General features: G+C 45.0%; 1 protein-coding gene across 4 annotated transcripts in view; it reads left to right on the top strand.

Moving 5' to 3' along the window:
• Positions 1 to 1,801: 1,801 nt before the first annotated feature.
• The window catches only part of LOC121709997 (paired box protein Pax-3-like), a 23,873-nt gene continuing 5,442 nt past the window's right edge, over positions 1,802 to 20,232 (top strand). For 2 of the 4 annotated variants that reach the window (XM_042093795.1, XM_042093814.1), the window contains exons 1-7: positions 1,802 to 2,196; positions 2,656 to 2,891; positions 3,280 to 3,409; positions 3,699 to 3,842; positions 16,496 to 16,695; positions 17,726 to 17,891; positions 18,239 to 18,459. In XM_042093795.1, the coding sequence (XP_041949729.1) occupies positions 2,112 to 2,196; positions 2,656 to 2,891; positions 3,280 to 3,409; positions 3,699 to 3,842; positions 16,496 to 16,695; positions 17,726 to 17,891; positions 18,239 to 18,459 (1,182 nt within the window). In that variant the 5' untranslated portion in view covers positions 1,802 to 2,111. Of the gene's footprint in view, positions 2,197 to 2,655; positions 2,892 to 3,279; positions 3,410 to 3,698; positions 3,843 to 16,495; positions 16,696 to 17,725; positions 17,892 to 18,235; positions 18,460 to 20,232 lie in introns of all 4 variants that reach the window. The other 2 variants (XM_042093786.1, XM_042093803.1) reach the window with 1 other exon arrangement.

Genomic DNA, 20,232 nt, shown 5'->3' with positions numbered 1-20,232 from the left:
TAGAAAGACAACATTTGAAGTATCTTTTCACATCCACAAAAGGCTGAAATGTTAATGCGGGCCCCGGATGACTCAGGAAGCCCTTATTTCCATGTCTAAGTCGTGTGTTCTTCTCTGCTGCTAAGTTTCTTAATAAGTACACCAACGAGCATGTGTCACTGCGTTAAGTTTATTTACAGCCTTATTTCATTTTATTACTATTTAATTACACAATGCTATGATGGAGTACAGATTTGCAGTCATATCAAATATAAATCTTAATAATAATAATAATAATAATAATAATAATAATAATAATAATAATATGCTACACATTTACCACAACACATTTTCAAAAGCCTAAAACAAGGCATTTACATATTATCCTATGGACATGCTCACATCCAAGCACGGTAGGCCTTAAGCACGAAGCATCACAGAGCACCTGAGGCAGTTACACTCATTAGGAAACGTGCACCTGAGATGAACATGCCAGCATCCCACAGTCCTTTTAAAGAAGTCATTATCTTTTTAGTGATTACACTACAATAACGAGAACTAACCGAGTGGCCTAATGTAACTTATAACTCGTTATTACAGTAACAATAAAAGCAGTCATAAATTAGACACAATGTTCACTGTGTTTTGAACTGTTTACAATTGGACAACTGGACAATTTGCAAAGTTTTCCGGGACTTATATATAAATTAAAAATTTAATGTTGGCCAAACATTAAATTGGAGTGCTCATCAATCAAATTCACAAGATGATAAGTAATCTTTCTATTTATTTTAAGCATTATTGGTTGTAAACAGAATGGGATCACGGCAACTCTGATTGATTGTGTCGCTGAATGAAGAAGGCTATTTGACTGACGTACGGTCTTGAATAGAATCCTATAAAGAAAAGAAACTTTAAGCATTCATTGAGTGAGCAAGTTACTCTCTCTCTCTCTCTCTCTCTCTGTGTGTGTGTGTGTGTGTGTGTGTGTGTGTGAGAGAGAGAGAGAGAGAGAGAGAGAGAGAGAGAAAGAGAGAGAGAGAGAGCGTCAAGGACCAAGAAGAGTTCGAGATAACTGACTATATAGAAAAAGAAAAAAGGATGGGTATGGGTATTGAATGTCATGAAGTTATAAATAACGGTTCCTCACAATTGTATTCTTTGGTACAGACGGATTTTACTGCACTCCCGGCGTCATACCCTGCTGTGTCGCCCCGCGCTGCACTCCTTTCATTCTATTGCTCCAATACAGCCTAAATACATCAATAAATTCCTCTAAACCCCAATAAGAGCATGGCATTTTTGCACATTTTCATGTGTTGATGGGTATATGGGTTCTCCTTTAGGTAGTAGGCCAACTATAATCCGACAAGAAGTATGACAGATGAAATGAGAAAACTTTGTTAGGCTCCACCATAATACACAAATAGGCCATATAAACCAGCAGGCTACGTTAAACAATATAGGCAACATACTACGCCAGCCTAAGCATCAGCCTAGCCCAAAGAAATCAGTCCATTAAAACTATGATGAAACTGGTATATTCCCATTGCTTTCAACGTTGCTCCATTGCTTATCGTAATAGGTATAGTTACATTTGCGAATGTGTGAGGTACTCATAACATCACGCATCGTCTTGATCTGGGGGTCATTGCACAAGAAAGTTTCTGCTGTCGGGCCAATCACAGCCCTCTCAAGGGCCTCGGGACTTTCCCTTCTCGGACCAATCAGAGGCCTAGGAGTGCCTCGGGAGCCAACAGCGCAACAACTGATAAAATGTTTCACCACTGACCGCCGTTCAATCCACAACAAGTGTGTCAACAACAACAAGACCGGGGAACAAGTTCAGGGTTTGCAGGGTTTGCCCTAAAAACACCACCTTTGAAAAGACTCGACTGTTACACTTATCAGGATATCCCACCACACATGTCAAAGGATTTGTTGAAGAACTTTCCTGTTCTGAAGCTTGCCTATCCAAGAGGTTGTTGTTGCATCGCAACCAAGAGGAGCGATACTCCTTGCTATTCAAGCGAGTTCTAAATATCACAAGACAACCAAGGACGTCTCAGTAATATCTTTTCGCCTGGTAGAAGCATCCACTTTAAATCTTCCGAATCGGAGTGTAAGGGAAAATGACAGCCTTAGCGGGGGGCATACCGAGAATGATGCGCCCCACGCCGCCACAAAATTATCCCAGAGGAGGATACTCTCTTGAAGGTAGGAATTTGTCATCAACACTTCAGACAGTTGCACCTTAATGTTATTATAAGACTAAACAGGCACTAACTGGACGAGTTTAACTTGTCATAAATGCAACGAACTCACCAAGACTTGCATCCCGTGTAAAATTATGATAGCTACTTGTTTCCATGCTACATTTGCGCAACTTGCGAGGCCTGTTTCAGCCCTCTTGTCATTTTAGAACACATAGACCTAAAAACAGTAACTGGAGCAATACTTTTTAATTTGCAACCAAATGCCCCGGACGTGAAATGTACAGTTTTATTCCTATTATTTTAGCTTCTGCAACAGGTCATCTACTAAATGAAAATAAATGTCAAATAAACCGATATATAATAATAATAATAATAATAATAGTACATATTATTAGTATGCGGTTATGATTGTGTTTTTCTCAGGCATTTGCATATCTCTGAGAAATGTGTTTATTTTCAGTTTCCACGCCATTAGGTCAGGGTCGAGTAAACCAACTCGGTGGAGTTTTCATAAATGGACGGCCTTTGCCTAATCATATCCGACACAAGATTGTGGAGATGGCCCACCATGGTATCCGGCCATGCGTTATCTCCCGTCAGCTCCGAGTGTCACACGGCTGTGTGTCCAAAATCCTGTGCAGGTACCAGGAGACTGGATCTATCCGGCCCGGTGCCATAGGAGGAAGTAAGCCCAAGGTAATAACAGAAAATATTTTTATGGCGAGGATTCTAGATAACAACTGTTTGCGTTAATGCGTTTACAAATAGATTGCAAAAAGGCTAATTAATTGTGGAATTAGTGGTGTGGACTGAATTGGTGAGGTGATAGTCAACACTTGTTTCATTGAATCAGTTCCTAGCCATTTTATGAATCAGTTCCTACACTTTTAGCCATTTGATGTACTCACCATTGGTTTAGCAGCCATTAACATTAACTCAGCAGAGTAATATAGCAATAATGTGCATTCACTTTTCTATATTTTAATTGAGTTTAATACCCTTTATAACACAGTAATGCACAAGGTGGCTAAATATGCAACTATACATTTTGTGTAGCCTAACTCTGTTACTCTTCCATTTAAAGCAAACAACAACTCCCGATGTAGACAAGAAAATCGAAGAGTACAAGAGAGAGAATCCTGGAATATTTAGCTGGGAGATCAGAGATAAGTTACTCAAAGATGGGATATGCGACCGCAACAATGTTCCTTCAGGTAGGCCTATAATGTTTTATTCACCAGCTAAGCAAACAAGGTAAAAGTAGTCTTGTTCATCAGATACAGTGAACATGAACACTATTTTGTATTGGGATCTCATCATCCTTGGTTGTATGATATCTAAGCTAATTTATTATAGGCTCTGTATTCAGTGTGTTTTGTATGCACATTCAACACGAGCATTCAACAGGTGTTGAATGTGTGTTTAGGCCACAGTGAACTTCAGCTGATTATATGGCATGCTTTTTTCGTTTTTTTTAACTCGATACCTTTTCATATTTTAAAGTGAGTTCAATCAGTCGCACTTTGCGATGCAAATTCGGAGGAAGCGCCGAAGACGACGATGAAGAAGACGAAATGGAAAGGAGAGTACTAGACGAAAACGAGAGAAGAGGCAAACACAGTATTGATGGCATTCTTGGCGATAGATGTAAGTAGTCCTTTTGTCCTTTTTTGTTCTTGTTGTTAAGTCGTTTTTCCAAGAAATGGGAAGGATAGCTGGTTGATATAGTCACAGATGTCCACAATCATTGTGGCCCTCATCTTATATGAAGCTATATTATTATTATTATTATTATTATTATTATTATTATTGTTATTATTATTATTATTGTAGGCTGGTTGTTGTTATTGTTATTTATTAATTTAAAAAAATAGCACCAAGTAGCACAAACAGCACTAAAACTAATAGCATAGATACTAGCCAGTGGTTAAATGGATTCAAGCTTTTAGTTAACTCACACAGTATTTCTGTTTGCCCCTACTTTAGGCTATAAATAGTCAATAATGCGCCTATGATTGTAGCCTACAGTTTATCACAAATCAGTTATAGGCCTACGTTAACTGTTCATTTGGTCGTGAAATCATTATTTTAATCTCCTGGTTTTATACACTGGGCCTACTTCTGATAATGCTGCAATGCCGAATCGATGATAATAATAAAAAAAAGGTAATTGGATCATTTTAAGAATTCTAAGAATTCAGTATATAGGTGTCAGTTCATAAGTGTCAAGAAGTTCAAGAGACAAAAGTCTGAATCAGTTGATCAAACATTTGTCCAAGGGTTCCGTTGCGTAAAAAGACGGTCCCGCGGTGCACAATCGAACACTTGAGGATGAACTTGGGAGACAAAAGCACTTGAGTCCATTGAGGCTCACGCTTCAGTTTCAGTTGGACAAAACCCTGCCTAGCAGCAGCTTGGTGCGTACAAAAGACGCCAACCTTTTCAAAATTTGAAGAGAAAGGAAGAAAAAACGATGCAACAAAAGACGGAGAGAAGACATTATGGGCTGGCAATGAGGGATGAATTATTCAGCGATCACCAATAGTAGCGACTGCGAGCACTTTTATAGACTTCACGCCTGAGAAAAATGCCCATTTTTATCTGCAAAATGTCTCCTTGGAGTCCTTACCGTTATTCAAACATGCCTTTCTCGCACAGAACAATGTCCACTAGGACGAAGAGAGCAGAAATGTGTCAGAGTAATCAGTGCAGGCGAACTCCATTTTAACACTTGTTGCATTAAGACCTGCTGAAAATGCACTCTACAGGCACCAGCAGCGGTTGGGCCGACTTAGGCCTGTTATTTTTAACTTCTTAACATCAAACAATATATATATATATATATATATATATATATATATATATATATATATATATATATATATATATATAAAATTATTATTATTTTTATTATTATTATTATTTATATAATTTTTTTTTATTATTATTATATTATTTTTTAAACGTTTTAGAATGTGGACAAAGGTTGCCTATAATGATCTAATACAGGCAGTCCATTACGTGTTATTTTGGCTTTTCTCAGTTTTACAGATCCGTTTTTTCACGTTGTGGAATTAAACTGTGTTTAGTGTGTGTAGTAGCCTATGCCACAGCATACACTGCAGTCTGATTTATCCATGGGCTATATAGCACTTTCCCCCCATGGAAAGAGAGGTTTGTTGAACAAGAATAGCTGTTGAAACAAGGAAACTGATATTGACCCGACGTTTTTCTAACCTCCAACCGAATGCATACTTCAGTAATCGAGTTTGCTTTCGATGCCAAGTCGTCAGCAATGCCTCGCCGGTTTCTGTGGAGGTGACAGGGTCACGGTGAGATCGCTCGCGTCATGCGCACTGTTACAATCCTCGCACATTATGTCCACTCATTGCAATGAAAACCTTTTCTAGTAGATTAAATCGACTCCTTTATTTGTTCCCACTTTCATCTCGACACAAAACCCGCCCCCTTCCTCTACGCCTGGGGCGCGCATTCATTCAATATCTTTAGCCACTTTCCTCTCCCTTTTTCAGGAAAGACGTCTCGAATACAAATCAGTTGGTAATTAGTTTAACCAGCGACTTTCGATACGAGCTTGGGTGAATGCTGGACGATAAGGGGAGTACAGCGAGAGTCGTAGTCGGTTCACTGTGTGTTGATTCTTCAGCGCAACATATCAAGTTACATCTTGAGCAGGTTTACTTTCAGAAGAAGCGCGTGCGGTCAGATTGTCAGATCATCCTTGAGATTGGCATGAGATGAAGTGTGTTCTATTTCAAAGTGATACAAAATGGCTGAAATCAGGAACACGCTGGAAGTTGTTTTAGGCAGATATTCCACAAGCAAGATTCGAAAGTATTGTTTCAAAAGGCTGTATCTCATCGCCACATGATCTTTACACTTGTGCCTGTTCACCAGAAAACCTATCCAGCTTTGACTAAGTCTGTGTGTTTTCTTAAGTTAATCAAACAGTTTATTTTGTGGTTCATTCAGATGTTAATGATTTAGCATGATAAAAGTGCAGGAGGATTCCCAGTTGGTGGAACCTTCATTGACCGACTGTAACGTTTTATTTCTCCTCAAAGATAAACCCTTTAATGGGAACATGTATTCACGTCCATTCTTTTACAGTGGGAGTTGTAATTTTTGTTGACTTTACAACTCTCAATTAAAAACTGAAAGTTTTTCTCAGTATGAAAAGGGAGTTTTCTGGCCAAATATTGATTAAGTAGGTGTTTACTGAGTCTTTGGTTTTCCATAAGAGAGGCTGGCTGCCCCCTGCCCCTTGCTCCTCCAAACCCATTGTTGTCTTCCCTTAAGTGTTGAGATCAAAGGCGGACCCTTTAGATTTATTTGTCTGGGAAAAGCCAGTATGGATGGCAGGGGGATGCTGACTGCCCCCTCTCCACCCCACACTCCTCTGAAAGAGAATTCATTTAGCCATGTGGACCTGTGTGCTTCCAAAGGGAATTCATTCATGTGTTACTTATTCATTTCATTATTTGATCAGGTAAAGTTTTTTACTAGAATTGAGCTGCAGCTCTGCAGAGTAGGCGATCAAATTCTTTTAGAATAATTTACCATCAGAATAAATGCATGAATGCTCTGTGTTTAATTCAAGTTTTCAATTATGAAAGTATAATTGTTGACCTTTTGAGTAGTTATAGAAAATAATAGTAGCTTACCTCTAAGGTAGTGGCAGCATATATTTCAATAATATAGTTTGTCATTAACACCAAAATCATATTTTGTAAATTTTTGTTTTGATGGACAAAACTTAGATTTGAGGTTGTGACATGTCTTCAAAAGCCTAACATGCTTAGACTTGGCACACAGTCCTACAAAAGGTTACGTAGAAATCATCCATAAATATGTACACATAAATGGATGCTCGTTAATTGCATCCCATCCTTTATATTCCACCATTAACTTCCCCAAACCAACAATTCTGCAGTCTCATTTGGCTAATTAAAAGCAACTTGAGTCATCAAAGCCAGAGAGCAGACTTGCAGATTTTCATCAACTGGTCGGGGAAAAAAGAGGATTCAGAAATACAAACAGTCAAAGGGATAACTTTTTTTTGAAAGGAAGCCCTGTGGAGGGCCAATTGAATAAGCCTAGTGCTTTGAGTTCTGCCATGGTGAACGCAGTCAACATGTAATAATTACTTTCATTGAGGCGCATTCCGACAATCTGCTGCCATTCTCCGCCAGCCATTGTCCCCAAGCAGGCAGAGAGCCAGGGGGACAGAGGGAATCAAGGGCTGACAAAACATGAAAGATTTAGCTGCTTTTGTCAAAGAAACGGAGTAAGACTTTGTTTGTGTAAATAAAGTGGGGAACTCTCTCCTCTGCTTTGCAGTGAATTGCTCTCAATGGGAGGAGGAAAAATGAGAGGAAGAGAAAAAAAGAGAGAGAGGCAGTTTAGAAAGTGTGTGTGTGTGTGTGTGTGTGTGTGTGTGTGTGTGTGTGTGTGTGTGTGTGTGTGTGTGTGTGTGTGACAGAGAGACAGAGAGAGAGAATATGGTTATGTCTGTGTGTGAGAATGAAAGAGGGAAATGTCAAGTAATGATATCATTCGGGTATTATTTTTATAAATAGGCACACAAGCTAATAATTAAGAAATTGATTCAGTAATTACTGTGACATATTTACACAGACATAAAATACCTTTGCTAATATTTTACTTTCAGCCTTACTTGCCAGTTTCTTTAACTGAATTTATTTTTATTTTTTTCTTAAGTTTTCCCAGCGAAGGTTTTATTAGATCTGAGGACAAATTTAACACGACAGCACACAGTCAGAAAAAAAAATTATATGTTCGTCTCTTTTCCCCTTTTATAAGTATGCTATTGCCTTTTTCTGCTTTTGGTTGGCCTATTTTTAAAACCGCTTTTGTGATTCAGTCAGGGAGTTACAGAGAGAGAACACTGTTCCCCCCCCTAACAATAAACAAGGGGGCCTAGTGCAACTTGTGGAATGCTTGCTACAGTCGTGATTCTCTCTGGACGCCCCGAAGGCATCAGGATATAGAAATATCTCTGTCTTATTCTCCAGGCGTCCTTATGGCTGCCTTGGCTCCTCATGCCACTCAACGGAGCCAAGCGCTCTATCAAAATAGTCCCCTTCTCATCATCTCGCAGGATCGCTGAAAAGCGCAAACACACACACACACACTTCCATTTTGTGTTGGCAACCCGAGAGCCTACACAGTTCATGCAGAGATACACACTGTGGTGTGTGTTAATTTTCCATTATGAGGAGATGATAACGGTTTATCATTTTTGTTCTGCTCCCCCATTTTTGTTCCTTCGCTCGTTCCTTTCTCAAGAGAGTGCACTGCTTCTGCGCAGTCATTCTCCTGGCGTGATAAACAAGAAAAAGAAAAAGAAAGAGGACAAAAAAGAGAAGAGAAAAGAAAACTCGCTTATCTGCAAATGAATGCTGCCTCTATGCTTCATTAAAGTCTCTTTCTGTGTTGGCGCTGGCATTGTGATCCTCTGATATTAATTCAAAGGACAATTAATGAATGCAACCCATCTTTGAAGTTGGGGGCTGGGGGCATAGCCTGGGTCGGCCCCCGCGAGCTGATGGACTCGCCACATTCAGCCTGCCCTGTCCCTGAAAGACAGTTTGAAGAGGCTGAAAGAGACCTGTCCAATAGAAGGTCAAGGAGAATAGCCCTGGCTGAAAAAGAGCTCTCTATTGCTTGGAAGTATTAGCCAAGCAAAACTTTTTTTTTTTTGCTAGCCAGGGCTGAGGATGAAAAGGAGGAGCTGGAAGAGGTCGAGGGTGGAGGAGGTAGCCCCCGCAACAAAGCACCACAATGAGATGGTTAATTGAGAAAAGCCAGACAGCTATGTCAATCACTTAACTTGTAGAACCTCACTCTTAAACCGCCATATGATTGAAATCCCCCCACCCCCCGGGAATCAGCTCCACTGAGAAAGGGATATGTGAGTTTAGACCCCTAAATCCAGTCTTCCCGAGAACTCATTTTTGATGTAAACAAACAAACATGTAAATCAGTAGTTTCAGTGCCCAAGGTATTATGGTTGCTTTGGCAAATTAATTTTGTCAGCATGTTTTGCAATGTGTGTCCTAAGATGAGTTTGGCATGACCCAGCCAACTTCCACAGTGAGGCATTGTTAGTTCAGTCACTGCTTTATATAACTTGCATGGCTGGAAGCTTTTGCCATGCCTCAAACCAAATTTCCAATAATAATATGTAATTTCAGATTTGTGTCAGACATTCTCACGAGAAAATAAATACTCTTTTGTTAAAAATGCTTCATGAATTTAAGTTTGACTTTCTGAGGCAATATGCCCTCTATAATTTATGTAACTTGGTCCAACCCAGACAAGCCAGTCCTTTTTAAAGAAAGTTGCCATTTTAATAGGTTTTGTTGTCATTCACATGGATCAGAATACTTGATAGTTTGAGTAATAAGATGACAATTTTACATTATATTTGCAGATTCTGATAAAGTAGCCTTAACACAACTGTTGAAGTTGTCTTCAAAATATGATTATGCATTTTTTATGTCAACAACATGAGGAAGTGAATGGCCATAATGGAATTGTTTTTGTTGTTGTTTACAAAACAACTCACCATGACGATAAGCTGATTTAAAGGAGATTCAGGGATTTTTCTTTTGTTTCTTCTCCTTAGTTTCCTGAATTGAGTGCCTATAGCATTCCTATAGCTCAAGTTCATTTAAAAAATGCATCCAATGCCAAGGAATCGCTGCTAGTAATGAAAATGTATATGTGTGTACTGTTAGTCACATTGGATAAACGTGTCTGCTGAATGAACAAATATGAAGGGGATTTTGCCAGTTGCTAGCTTGTCTGCTCTGATGAGTGCGAAGGGGAGTTAGCTGAGTTGGGGAGCAGAGAGGTAGGCCATATCTCCCCCTGCCTGCCTGCCTGTCTGTGTGCCTCCCCAGAGGAGCGGGGCAGGAGAGAGGGCTGCCTGGATAGGGTCAGAGGGGAGCGCCGGGTCACAGGCAGCTCCAGCTTCCACTGGGCAGGAAGTGAGGGTTAAAATAATGTTTTTGTTCATGGTGACAGGTAGCAGCTCCCCACGTGTGGCTCGAGGAGGCCCAGAGGATTAGAATGGACAGAGAAAAAGGGAGGGAATTGTGGGTGTGTGTGTTTGTGTGTGTGTGTGTGTTGGGGGGGGGGGGGGGTTTGTGAGGGGCGGCCGATACTGTATTTGCTCAAAATGTCTTATTACAAACTCTCAAAGTGGTGCATTGAAACAGGCTGGCTGTGATTGAATGTGGGGGAGAACTCACACCTGGAGAGAGAGAGAGAGGGGGAGAGAGAATGATGAGGGCGGGAGAGAGAGAGAGAGAGAGAGAGAGAATGATGGGGCACAGTAGGGAAGTTGCTCAGGGAAAGGTATGGTTGGTGGTGTGTGTGTGTGCATGTGTGTATGTGTGTGTGTGTGCATGTGTGTATGTATGTGTGTGTGGCGTGAACGGGCCGTCTCAGAGCTGCCCGGTGTGGCGCCTGTGCTTTGTTCCAGCGCCCGAGGGCACTGCCACCGTGAAAACCGCCACCTCTGTCACAGCACGTCGCGGTAATAGCCGCTCCACGCTGTGCCTTTAGGAACGCCCCCGTGTTTCCCTTTCACGCCACATGTCCTGCAACAATGAGCCGCCACATTATATGATAATACATCTCTTTATTCCATCACTCCGATTTTATAGTCCAAGCCTGGTTCGGAACCCCGTTGCATGCCATGCAAATGTTTCTCTTTCGCCACCTTTCTTTTTTCCCCAGCCTCCCCTCGAACCCCACCTTTCTCTCCATCTCGCCCCACTCTCTTCACTCCCACCCTGGGCAGCTGGGGAGGCTGGCCCTCTTTAGCAAGTCAAGTGAGTCCCAGTCCTCTCTCTTAACAAAATGTCCAACCCAGATGGGCCCATAAGCTGTCAGTTAACCATTCTCCCGCCCGCATCTGCCGACTCTCGATGTACTGTTTTATTCACTCGCGCAGTCACTTACTGGGACGCGGTCTCAAAAGAGCAGTGCCACTTCGCTGCGCAAATAAATACTTCATTTGTCTCTTCTGCCTTTTGTTTTGTTTGGGGAACACATGTCACCAGCTCAATTGCCCTCCTATTTAACTGCCCCCCGGAGGACCCACCGCCTCCCCCTTCAGGGACTATAAACTGCCCATATGGCCGGCCTCTCTTCTGCCTCTCGCTCCTCGGTGCACAATCCCCCTCCTCTCCTGGCTCCCTGTCTCTCTGTGTTACTGGGCCTTTCTCTCCCCACCTTACTTCTCGTCTGTTTGTCGAACGACTACATCTTTGAAAACTACGACTATATCTGTAGATTATCTGTGTATCTCCTTGTTGTTCGTGTGTGTGTGTGTGTGTGTGTGTGTGTATGTGTGTTCTTGAGCTGATTTGGCATATGTGCTCCCAACAACCTGTTGCCCTTTCCAAGGCCAACATTGCCATGTGAGTCCAGTCTTCTTTGGTTAGCATCTTGTTGGCCTGACCCGTTGCTGAGCTGTAATTTACGGCAGTTCAGTTCGCTGTTTTTTTTTTAATCCACACAGGGCCAGTCTCTTTGCTCAAATAAGCCGGGGATTCATACAAACCCCTGCTTTACATGTTCCTGCCGCAGGTGGAAGTGATTGGGAGTGGAGGGGATAGTCTGCGTTTTTGTGTGTGTCTGTGAGTGAGTGTGTGTGAGTGCATGTGTGTGTGTGTGTGTGTGTGTGTGTGTGTGTGTGTGTGTGTGTGTGTGTGTGTGAGAGTGTGTGTTTGTTGAGCTGAGGTCTCCTTTCTTGCCCTGTCAGAGCCCTCGCTCGCCAACTTGATAAATGGTTCCACTCGGTTCAGGTTGGGGCGCTTTTGACAGTGCACCTCCTTTGTTGCGCTGGGGAGGGGGCAGCTGCAGGACGCATACAAATGGTCAGCTTGGTAAAAGAGTTGAGCACCTTGCGCTGGGCTTTTTATTTTTTCAAGTAAAAGACACCCCCAGAAACGTAACCAAAAGCAAAAAGCTGATATAGCCCCAACTTTATTTGTGCTTACACCATATTGCCTGCAGTCTTGCTTTCAACACCCCCCCCCCCCCCTTGTCATTCACACATTCGCTTAGCTGTCTTTGTGCTGCTTTATTTAAATCTGAGACCATTTCTGCTACTGGAAACTTGTTGCACAGCGTTCACAAGTTCTGTAACCATCCATTCTATGTGCAATTAGATCACTTCACTTTTTCCCTGAGCATCGCCACGATCTCTTCTTTCTTTTCTGTGTTTGCGGCATTTTCCGAGCTCCACGCTGTCTGGTCTGGTCTGGTCTGGTCTGGGTTGTCTCTTTGATTCTTTCTCTGTGTGGGAGACAAAGATGGTGTGGGGCGACAGGGAGGGTAGAGCAACACGTGAAAAGGGCTTTCAGGAGCGTCTGACTGAGAGGAAGGCAGCTGAAAGGGGGACTGCATGCGCTCGCACTCTGGCGGAGTACCGGTAGGGAACTTCCTGTCACGCTGCACGGCAGCCACTGTTGCCGCCGTCTGTCCATCTCCTCTCCTCTCTTGTGTCCGTCACTCCCTCCCACAACCCATCTAACTGTCCTTGAGTCTTTTTAAAAATCCATCCGTCACTTGTTCTGTCGACTACTGTATTGTTTAGAGACTGAGGCTGTGTTTGTGCATTTGTTTTGCGTGGGACACTTGGAAAGAAACTTCCGGAAGTTCTGCAGGCAGAGTGTTGAAGTGGTATGATGCCTCAGCGCTGTGTGAACGGTGATTTTCCCTGGCCTTGAGTGTGGATCCTCTTGTTGTGTGATGTTGTTTTCTTGTGGGAATGGCGGCCCTCTGTGTGAGGGGGATGTGAGCTCTGTGTGACGAGGTCGTGTTTGAGCGCTGGATGATGAAGAAAGATGGCTGCAGCTGAGGGCAAGCGCAGGAGAAGTAACGTAGAACGGACCTGACGGGAGGCAGCGTGCCACAATTAGGTTAAGGAGCAGCGCGCGCTCCACCCCCCCCCGCCCCATTGAAACCCATCCCTCCCCCACCCCTGCCCTAAAAATGTCCAGGTGCCTTTGGGCTCCCACAACCCATCCACCATCCCACCCCCCCTTTCGCCATAACCCTCCACCCCTCCACCCTACGGCCCCTGTAACCCCCTGGCTGAGGAGGAGGAAGGATTGGGGGCTCCCCCCTGCTGTGCCCCTCCCGAGCCCCAGTGGCCCCACTCCGGCCCTCTTTGTGCCCCCCTCCCCGCCCCCCACCCCGCTCCCCTGCCGGGCAGGTGACAAGGCCCTCAATGCGGACCAAGGCAGCCGTGATGGATCCCGCAGATGGAGCGTGGAAATTGCTAGAAAAGGCTCCATCCACAGGCCGCTCCTTACAGCCCAACAAAAGGCAGCCAAATAACTCAAAGAGAGGGAGAGAGGGAGGGAGAGGGAGAGAGGGAGAGAGAGAAAGAGAGACTGCGAGAGGGGGAAAGAGAAAGAGAGAGAGAGAGAGAGTGCGACAGAAAGAAAGAGAAAGGGGTCCATAAGATGACAAAAGTAACACTGTCACATGCTATTAACTCACGGCCTGTGATGGAGTGCTTTTCGCGGCAGTTACTGATAATAAAAAAATGAAAAAGAGAGGGAGAGAAAGAAAAGAAGACAGAAATGAAATAAAAGAGGGAAAGAGAAGGAGAAGTCCTCCACCCCCACCCTGCTGCCGGGAGCCTCTCCGTCAGTGTGCAGGCGCTTCTTCTGGAGCCTCATTCACCTCTGCTCTGCTTTTAAAGCCTGCTTTGTGTGTGCTGTTATTTGTTTATCAGTGTCTGTGGTTGTCTCATATAAAAGGAGTGTTTATTTAATAAGATTTTGTTACTGGTAAAACAAAAAGCAGCCTCCTCTTAGTTGATCATTTGCCCACATTTGGTTTGAAGGTAGGATTTGTTCTTTGAAAACAAAATGTATTGGATATCATTTCTAGGATCCTGTGTTTTCTCAAACAGTGTGTTGCATCATGTCTGGCTGTTTCTTCCATGAGCTGTCAGTTTCCTGCATCAGTGCCACGGAGAGTAATGAAAACCTCTTGGGCACGCAGAGAGAGCTTTGTTGTGTAACATTCAGAGAATTCTCTACACTCACGCTGTCCAGTGCATGTCATAGCAGTGGCGTTCCTGATGGAAAGCTGCAGATATGAGAGGTCTTGACTGACCTGTGGGCTGTGGATGGCTGCGGTCTGTGCCCTGGCGCCTGTAGTCCAAATGTAATGAAGAGCTCTCTCTCTCTCTTCCGCTCCTCCTTTCTCTCTTCTCTTCTCTCTCTCTCTCTCTTCCCTTTCCTTTCCACCCTCTGTCTGTCTCTCTCTCTCCTTTCTCGTTTACCCTCTCCCTCTCTCCCTCCATCCTGCCCCCTCCCCTGCCCCGGTGTCTGGAGAGTGAGGCAGGAGAGACGCTCCGTGGGCTGAATCCCAGCGTTGGTGCCCGGACAGGCTCTCTCTCTTTCTCTCTCTCGCGCTGGCAGCCAGGGGCAGCATTTCCTGCGCGGTTCCAGGGAGTTCCCCACAGAGACACAGACACAGATGGAGACACAGACGGAGACAGAGGCCCCTGCTTGTGCAGGTCTCCCTCTCTCTCTCTCTTTCTCTCTCTCTCTCTCTCTCTTTCTCTCTCTCTCTCTCTCTCTCTCTCTCTCTCTCTCGTTTTCCTTTTCTGTGCTTTTTAATTAAAGTTCTCAAATCGGGAGCCATCTCTACCACCAGGCACCAGTCAGGCACCAGTCTACCGAAGTCCTGTCTCTTCATACCTTCCTCCTCCTTTTCTTCCTTCATGCCCGCTGTGTGTGTGTGTGTGTGTGTGTGTTTCCTCAGCCTTTCGCTTCTATGCCCGCAGCTTGAGCTGGACTTTCTGCTGTGGTGGCCAGGCCTACGGAGGTGATACGAGAAAAGAAACACGCTGGTCAAGGCATTCAGGGGCTCGTCTGTTGGTCTGGTGTGTGTGTGTGTGTGTGCGTCTGTGTGTGTGTGTGTCTGTGTCTGTGTGTGTGTGTGTGTGTGTGTGTGTGTTTGTTTTGTTTTAAGGCCAAAGAAAGTTGGGTTTTGTCTTTCCATTCTCAGCCATCTGTGGGTAAAATATTGAGAGAGAGAGAGAGAGAGAAAGAGAGGGGGAGAACGAGAGAGAAAGAAAGAGAAAGAGAGAATGAGCACGAAAGAAGAGAGCTGAAGTCTCAGAAGCAGCAGATGCGTCTGCATGTTTGGACCATGGGTTTTGCTTTTTTTCACACAGAGACGTGGCCGACGGACAATGGCCGACTGTCACGGTAGTTTGAGGTGCCTAATCATTATTTAATAGACTGGCAACCCATTCGACACCCCCACCCCCCAATCCCCACCCTCACCACCCCTCCCCTTCCCTTCTCCCCAGTCAGTGGTGCTTGGTCCCCCCTGGGCTTAAAGACCGGCTCACACACTCACATACTCTTCTGCTGAATTAGGCCTGAAAGGAGCTCGCTTTCTCCCCCAACTTAGACTGAGCAAACAGATAAGGGGACACCTGCGTGGAGCGCCAGGCCCCGGCGGCCCTCGGCCCTGGACGCTGAACGCCCCCTCGACTGAGCCGCCGCCACTGGCCTCAATGGCCCCTGTGTCAGGGGGGTAGACGCCGCACACCCCAGGGGCCTCCGCCCCCTAGAATAGAGTCAAGCGGCTCTGGTGACAAAAGAAGCTGAAATTGAGTAAACATGTCATAAAAGAGTCATATTTAGGATATGAAGGGGAGGGATAGGGATTGCAGGGAGGATAGCAGGGGATGTGTGTGTGTGTGTGTGTGTGTGTGTGTGTGTGTGTGTGTGTGTGTGTGTGTGTATGTGTGTGTGTGTGTGTGTGTGTGGATTGGGAGACATATAGAATTGGCTGGAACTAGATTCACAATTCAAGCTCTAAATCCTACATCCCAGGATCTGACCACCTGTTGGTTAGCTTTTACATGCTTTATTTTCAGACATTATATATATTTATGACATTATATATTTATCATGAAAATGTAATGGTTGTGGTCATGGTTGAAGAACTACAACTTATTGGTGATGTTTTGGTGAAGTGTTCTTTTGGTGAAGGGAGCACAGCTTGGTAGTAAGTAAAAACAAATTCAGTTTGGTAGTTCTATAGCCACAAACTACAGCTGATCTGTTTTGGTGAAAGGTTCAGTGCAAAATAGAGCCATTTGGTCAAGTGAATATTTTAATAAAGACTATCATATCTGTGTGCATTATTGTATAATCATGTGTTTGTGTGTGTTTTTTTTATGTGTTTTTGTTTCCCCCCAGCGAGTCACTCTGACGAGGGTTCTGACGTGGACTCGGAACCGGGCCTGCCCCTGAAGAGGAAGCAGCGACGGAGTAGAACCACCTTCACAGCGGAGCAGCTGGAGGAGCTGGAGCGGGCCTTCGAGCGCACACACTACCCGGACATCTACACCAGAGAGGAGCTGGCCCAGAGAGCCAAGCTCACGGAGGCACGTGTGCAGGTGAGACACACACACATACACACACACACACGCACACACACACACACACACACACACACACACACACACACACACACACACACACACACACACACACACACACAGACACACACACACGCACACACACAGCCCAGCACGCCAACATATTTTAATCCAAATCCAATCCATCCATAAGATGATCCACATCCACGAGAGTCTCCAGCTGGTTTCACCTTCTTTGATGCACTGAGCCGACCCCCCACCCCACACCACCACCCACCCCCCCCGCCCCCAACCTCACTCTTCCACCTCTGAGTGAGCCCCCCCCACCCCGTGCCCTGCTCTGCCCATCCTCTGGAGGGTACCCGCTCCAGGCCCAGTCGGATGTGTAGCATACGGATGCTAAATGGGGCTTGGCACACTGCCCCTCTCTCTCCTCCCCTCCAGCCGTCAGTCACATGACCCCCCCCCCCCCCCCCCCCCCCCCAAACACACACACACACACACACATTCTATTAGTGTTAGCCACTTCCTGTTTGTGCTAACCTTAAGGGGGACCGACTCCCTAAATAGTTCCTTGTTGGTTCCTGCTTTTAAAAAAAGAGCTGTTTTTATTAAGGATCACTATTGAAGAGACATGTAATGCAGTTAGGGTCTGATCTAGAGCCTCTGACCCAAACCCGTGACTGTGCTCCATAAAGCCATGATGTCACCAGCCTTAACCAGCACAGATGTCTAGATTAGTATCTAATTAGCTCCCAGCTATGGATTGTTGAACCCACAAAGGCGCACGACACATACACACACACACACACACACACACACACACACTTGAGGACTCACAAAGCCACCCCACACAGTTTTAAACAAAAGGACCTATTCAAACACCACGTGATCCTCTACATGCAAAACAGCTTTTGCTAACTCACATATACTTGGAAATGACAACGTTGTCTGTATGCCTCCTTTCTTGTCTTCAACCTAACACATTTAAATCGTTTTTTCCATTTTCCTGCTTTTCCCTCCCTCTGCTACTCCTGCCATCCGACAGGTCTGGTTCAGCAACCGGAGAGCTCGCTGGAGAAAGCAAGCAGGGGCCAATCAGCTTATGGCCTTCAACCACCTAATCCCCGGAGGGTTCCCCCCCTCAGCCATGTCCAGCCTACAGCCCTACCAGCTCTCCGACAGCCCCTACCCTCCCTCGTCCATATCGCAAGGTAGCCCAGGCTCCTCAGGGCTCAGACACTGAGTCAATGATGACCATGAAGATAAAGATAACGATACAGAAAGTAGATCGGCTTAAGTGCAGTTGTTTTGTGATCACTGTGTCCTACTTAGTTTGATTGAATATCAAATGCAATGCATCATAGGTTGTGTAAAGGGATACTTATCCTTTTAATTGACCTATTTGTCAAAGCATTGCTAGAAGTTGGTATGGTCATTTTTTCTCTGTCCTGATTCTATTGCCATAACACCTTTCTCTCTCTCTCTCTCTCTCCTTTTTTCCCTCTCGCTCCCCCCTTCTCTCCCTCTCTATTTCTCTATATCTCTATCTCTCCAGCAGTGTCTGAGCAGGCCAGCACAGTGCACAGGCCCCAGCCTCTGCCCCCGACTTCCGTGCACCAGTCGGGCTTGACCTCCTCGGGAGGCCAGGACGGCAGCTCGGCCTACTGCCTGGCCTCTGGACGTCACGGCTTCTCCGGCTACTCCGAGAGCTTCGTGCCCCCACCGCCCGGCCACTCCAACCCTGTCAACCCCGCCATCGGCAACGGCCTCTCCTCTCAGGTAGGTCTGTCATGCTCGCGTTCAGAAGAAGCACACCTGCTTTGAGTTAACGTGAGCCTGTGTGGAGTTGAGCTGTTTTCCCCTTGCCACCACTGCCCTGTGCTTGACCTTGGGAGTTTAAGCCTCTGGCTCTATCAAAGCGCTTTGAGAGAATGTGTATTGCTCATGGCGCTATGCTGATCAATAGAAGTGATGATAACTAAATTGTGTACGTTGCCATGGTGAGATTGTGGACTTGTGAGGACAAGGAGGCTGTTGATTCAGCGATGTGTGGTATTTGTGTCTGAGGCAGTCAGTAGCTGCTGTGTGTCTGTAAGGTGCAGGGTGTCATTGGGATGTGTCTCATTACAGGAAAGCAGATGCACAGCTTGATGAAGTGTGAAGGATATAGAGAGTGAGACAGAGAGACAGAGAGAAAGAAAGCTAGAGAGTGAGAGAAGAGAGAGAGAGATGGAAAAAGAGAGAGTGGCAGGCGGGCTGTGACACAAATGAGAAGTGAAAAGACAATTATGGGAGATTACACACTCATCAGCAGCTATCAGACACTCCCTGAGCCACGCAAGCCCCTCTAACAGGCAGAAAATGAGCTTTGAACAGTCACAAAGGGTGCCCAGGCCAGCTCGCCGCAATGCATGCTGGGAGCTCTCCGTGGGCAAGCTGAAGATTCTCAGGCCTGGCTCTGGCTCGTCACATTGGAAAAAAAGAAAGAATTTTGCCTCAAGCGTTTTCTCTCTTTCTTTCTGTCCTCTTTCTCTCTCTCTCTCTCTTTCCTAAAGAGGACTGTATAGCCTGAGGGGACACATGTGAGAGCTGTATCCTGTTTTCAACCCCCCCCACCCCCCATCCAAAAAAAAAGATCAAGCTGAAAAAAAAAAAACTTACACTTACAAGAAAACAAAAACAACCATTTACTAAAACATTTAAACACACAGCTAAATGAAATTGTGTCTCTGCAGCCGCACATTCAGATGTGTAAGCTTTTCCATCACATGAACACGCAGCTAAGTCACCATCACAAAGCCCGTCTGCTGCTGCTGCTGCTGCTGCTGCTGCTGCTGGTGTTTTTGTAGTGTGGGTCTGTTTGAGTTTATCTTGTGGGAAAAAAAAAGAAAAACTCCAGAAAAAGGGGGGTGCACAAACTTAACATCGTTAGGTGACCCTTCCCTAGCCAGAGGCCATAAGGGCCACTTACCTCACCCCCTCAGAATGTGGCTGTTTTCGGCATTAGTGGTCTCAACTGCCGTGCGAGGTCGAGTGCCAGGCCGTGGTGTGTTATGCGAGTAGATTCGGGAGCCTACCCTGTCGAGTGTCACCCCGGTGATGGAGGACTGACCGCTGTCCTTCATCATCTGCAACGGCAATTACTGAAGGCGGCAGTGTCTTAATTGCTTCTGATGAGAGTTGATCTTCAGTAATCTTGTGTGTAATTTATGCAAACGAGTCTCTTTTTGTTTTAATTTGACTAATTTGTGTAAATGCATTGGAGCTGTTGAACGTATGGGGGTGATGATCTGTTCCAGCGTGACAGAGTGGAGGGTAGAGACAAACAGTACTTATGGAAACCAGCACGAGCATCCTACAGATGATTAAACAATAATTATGGTTCATAACAGACTCAGGCATCTGAGATTCAGGACATAAAGAAATATGTGGTTTCAACAAGATTATATATGGAGCCTAATTCCAATTCCAACTGACTGATACAAGAATACATTGTAATATCCTGGAAGGTAGAGACTCAAGTTATAATTTTGTAACCTGATTGCTATTAGT

Source organism: Alosa sapidissima, chromosome 1 (genome assembly GCF_018492685.1).
Source record: "Alosa sapidissima isolate fAloSap1 chromosome 1, fAloSap1.pri, whole genome shotgun sequence".
In the NCBI taxonomy this organism is placed as follows: domain Eukaryota; kingdom Metazoa; phylum Chordata; class Actinopteri; order Clupeiformes; family Clupeidae; genus Alosa; species Alosa sapidissima.
The sequence above is the reverse complement of the archived record's forward strand: the minus strand, read 5'-3'. Positions and strand labels throughout refer to the sequence as shown.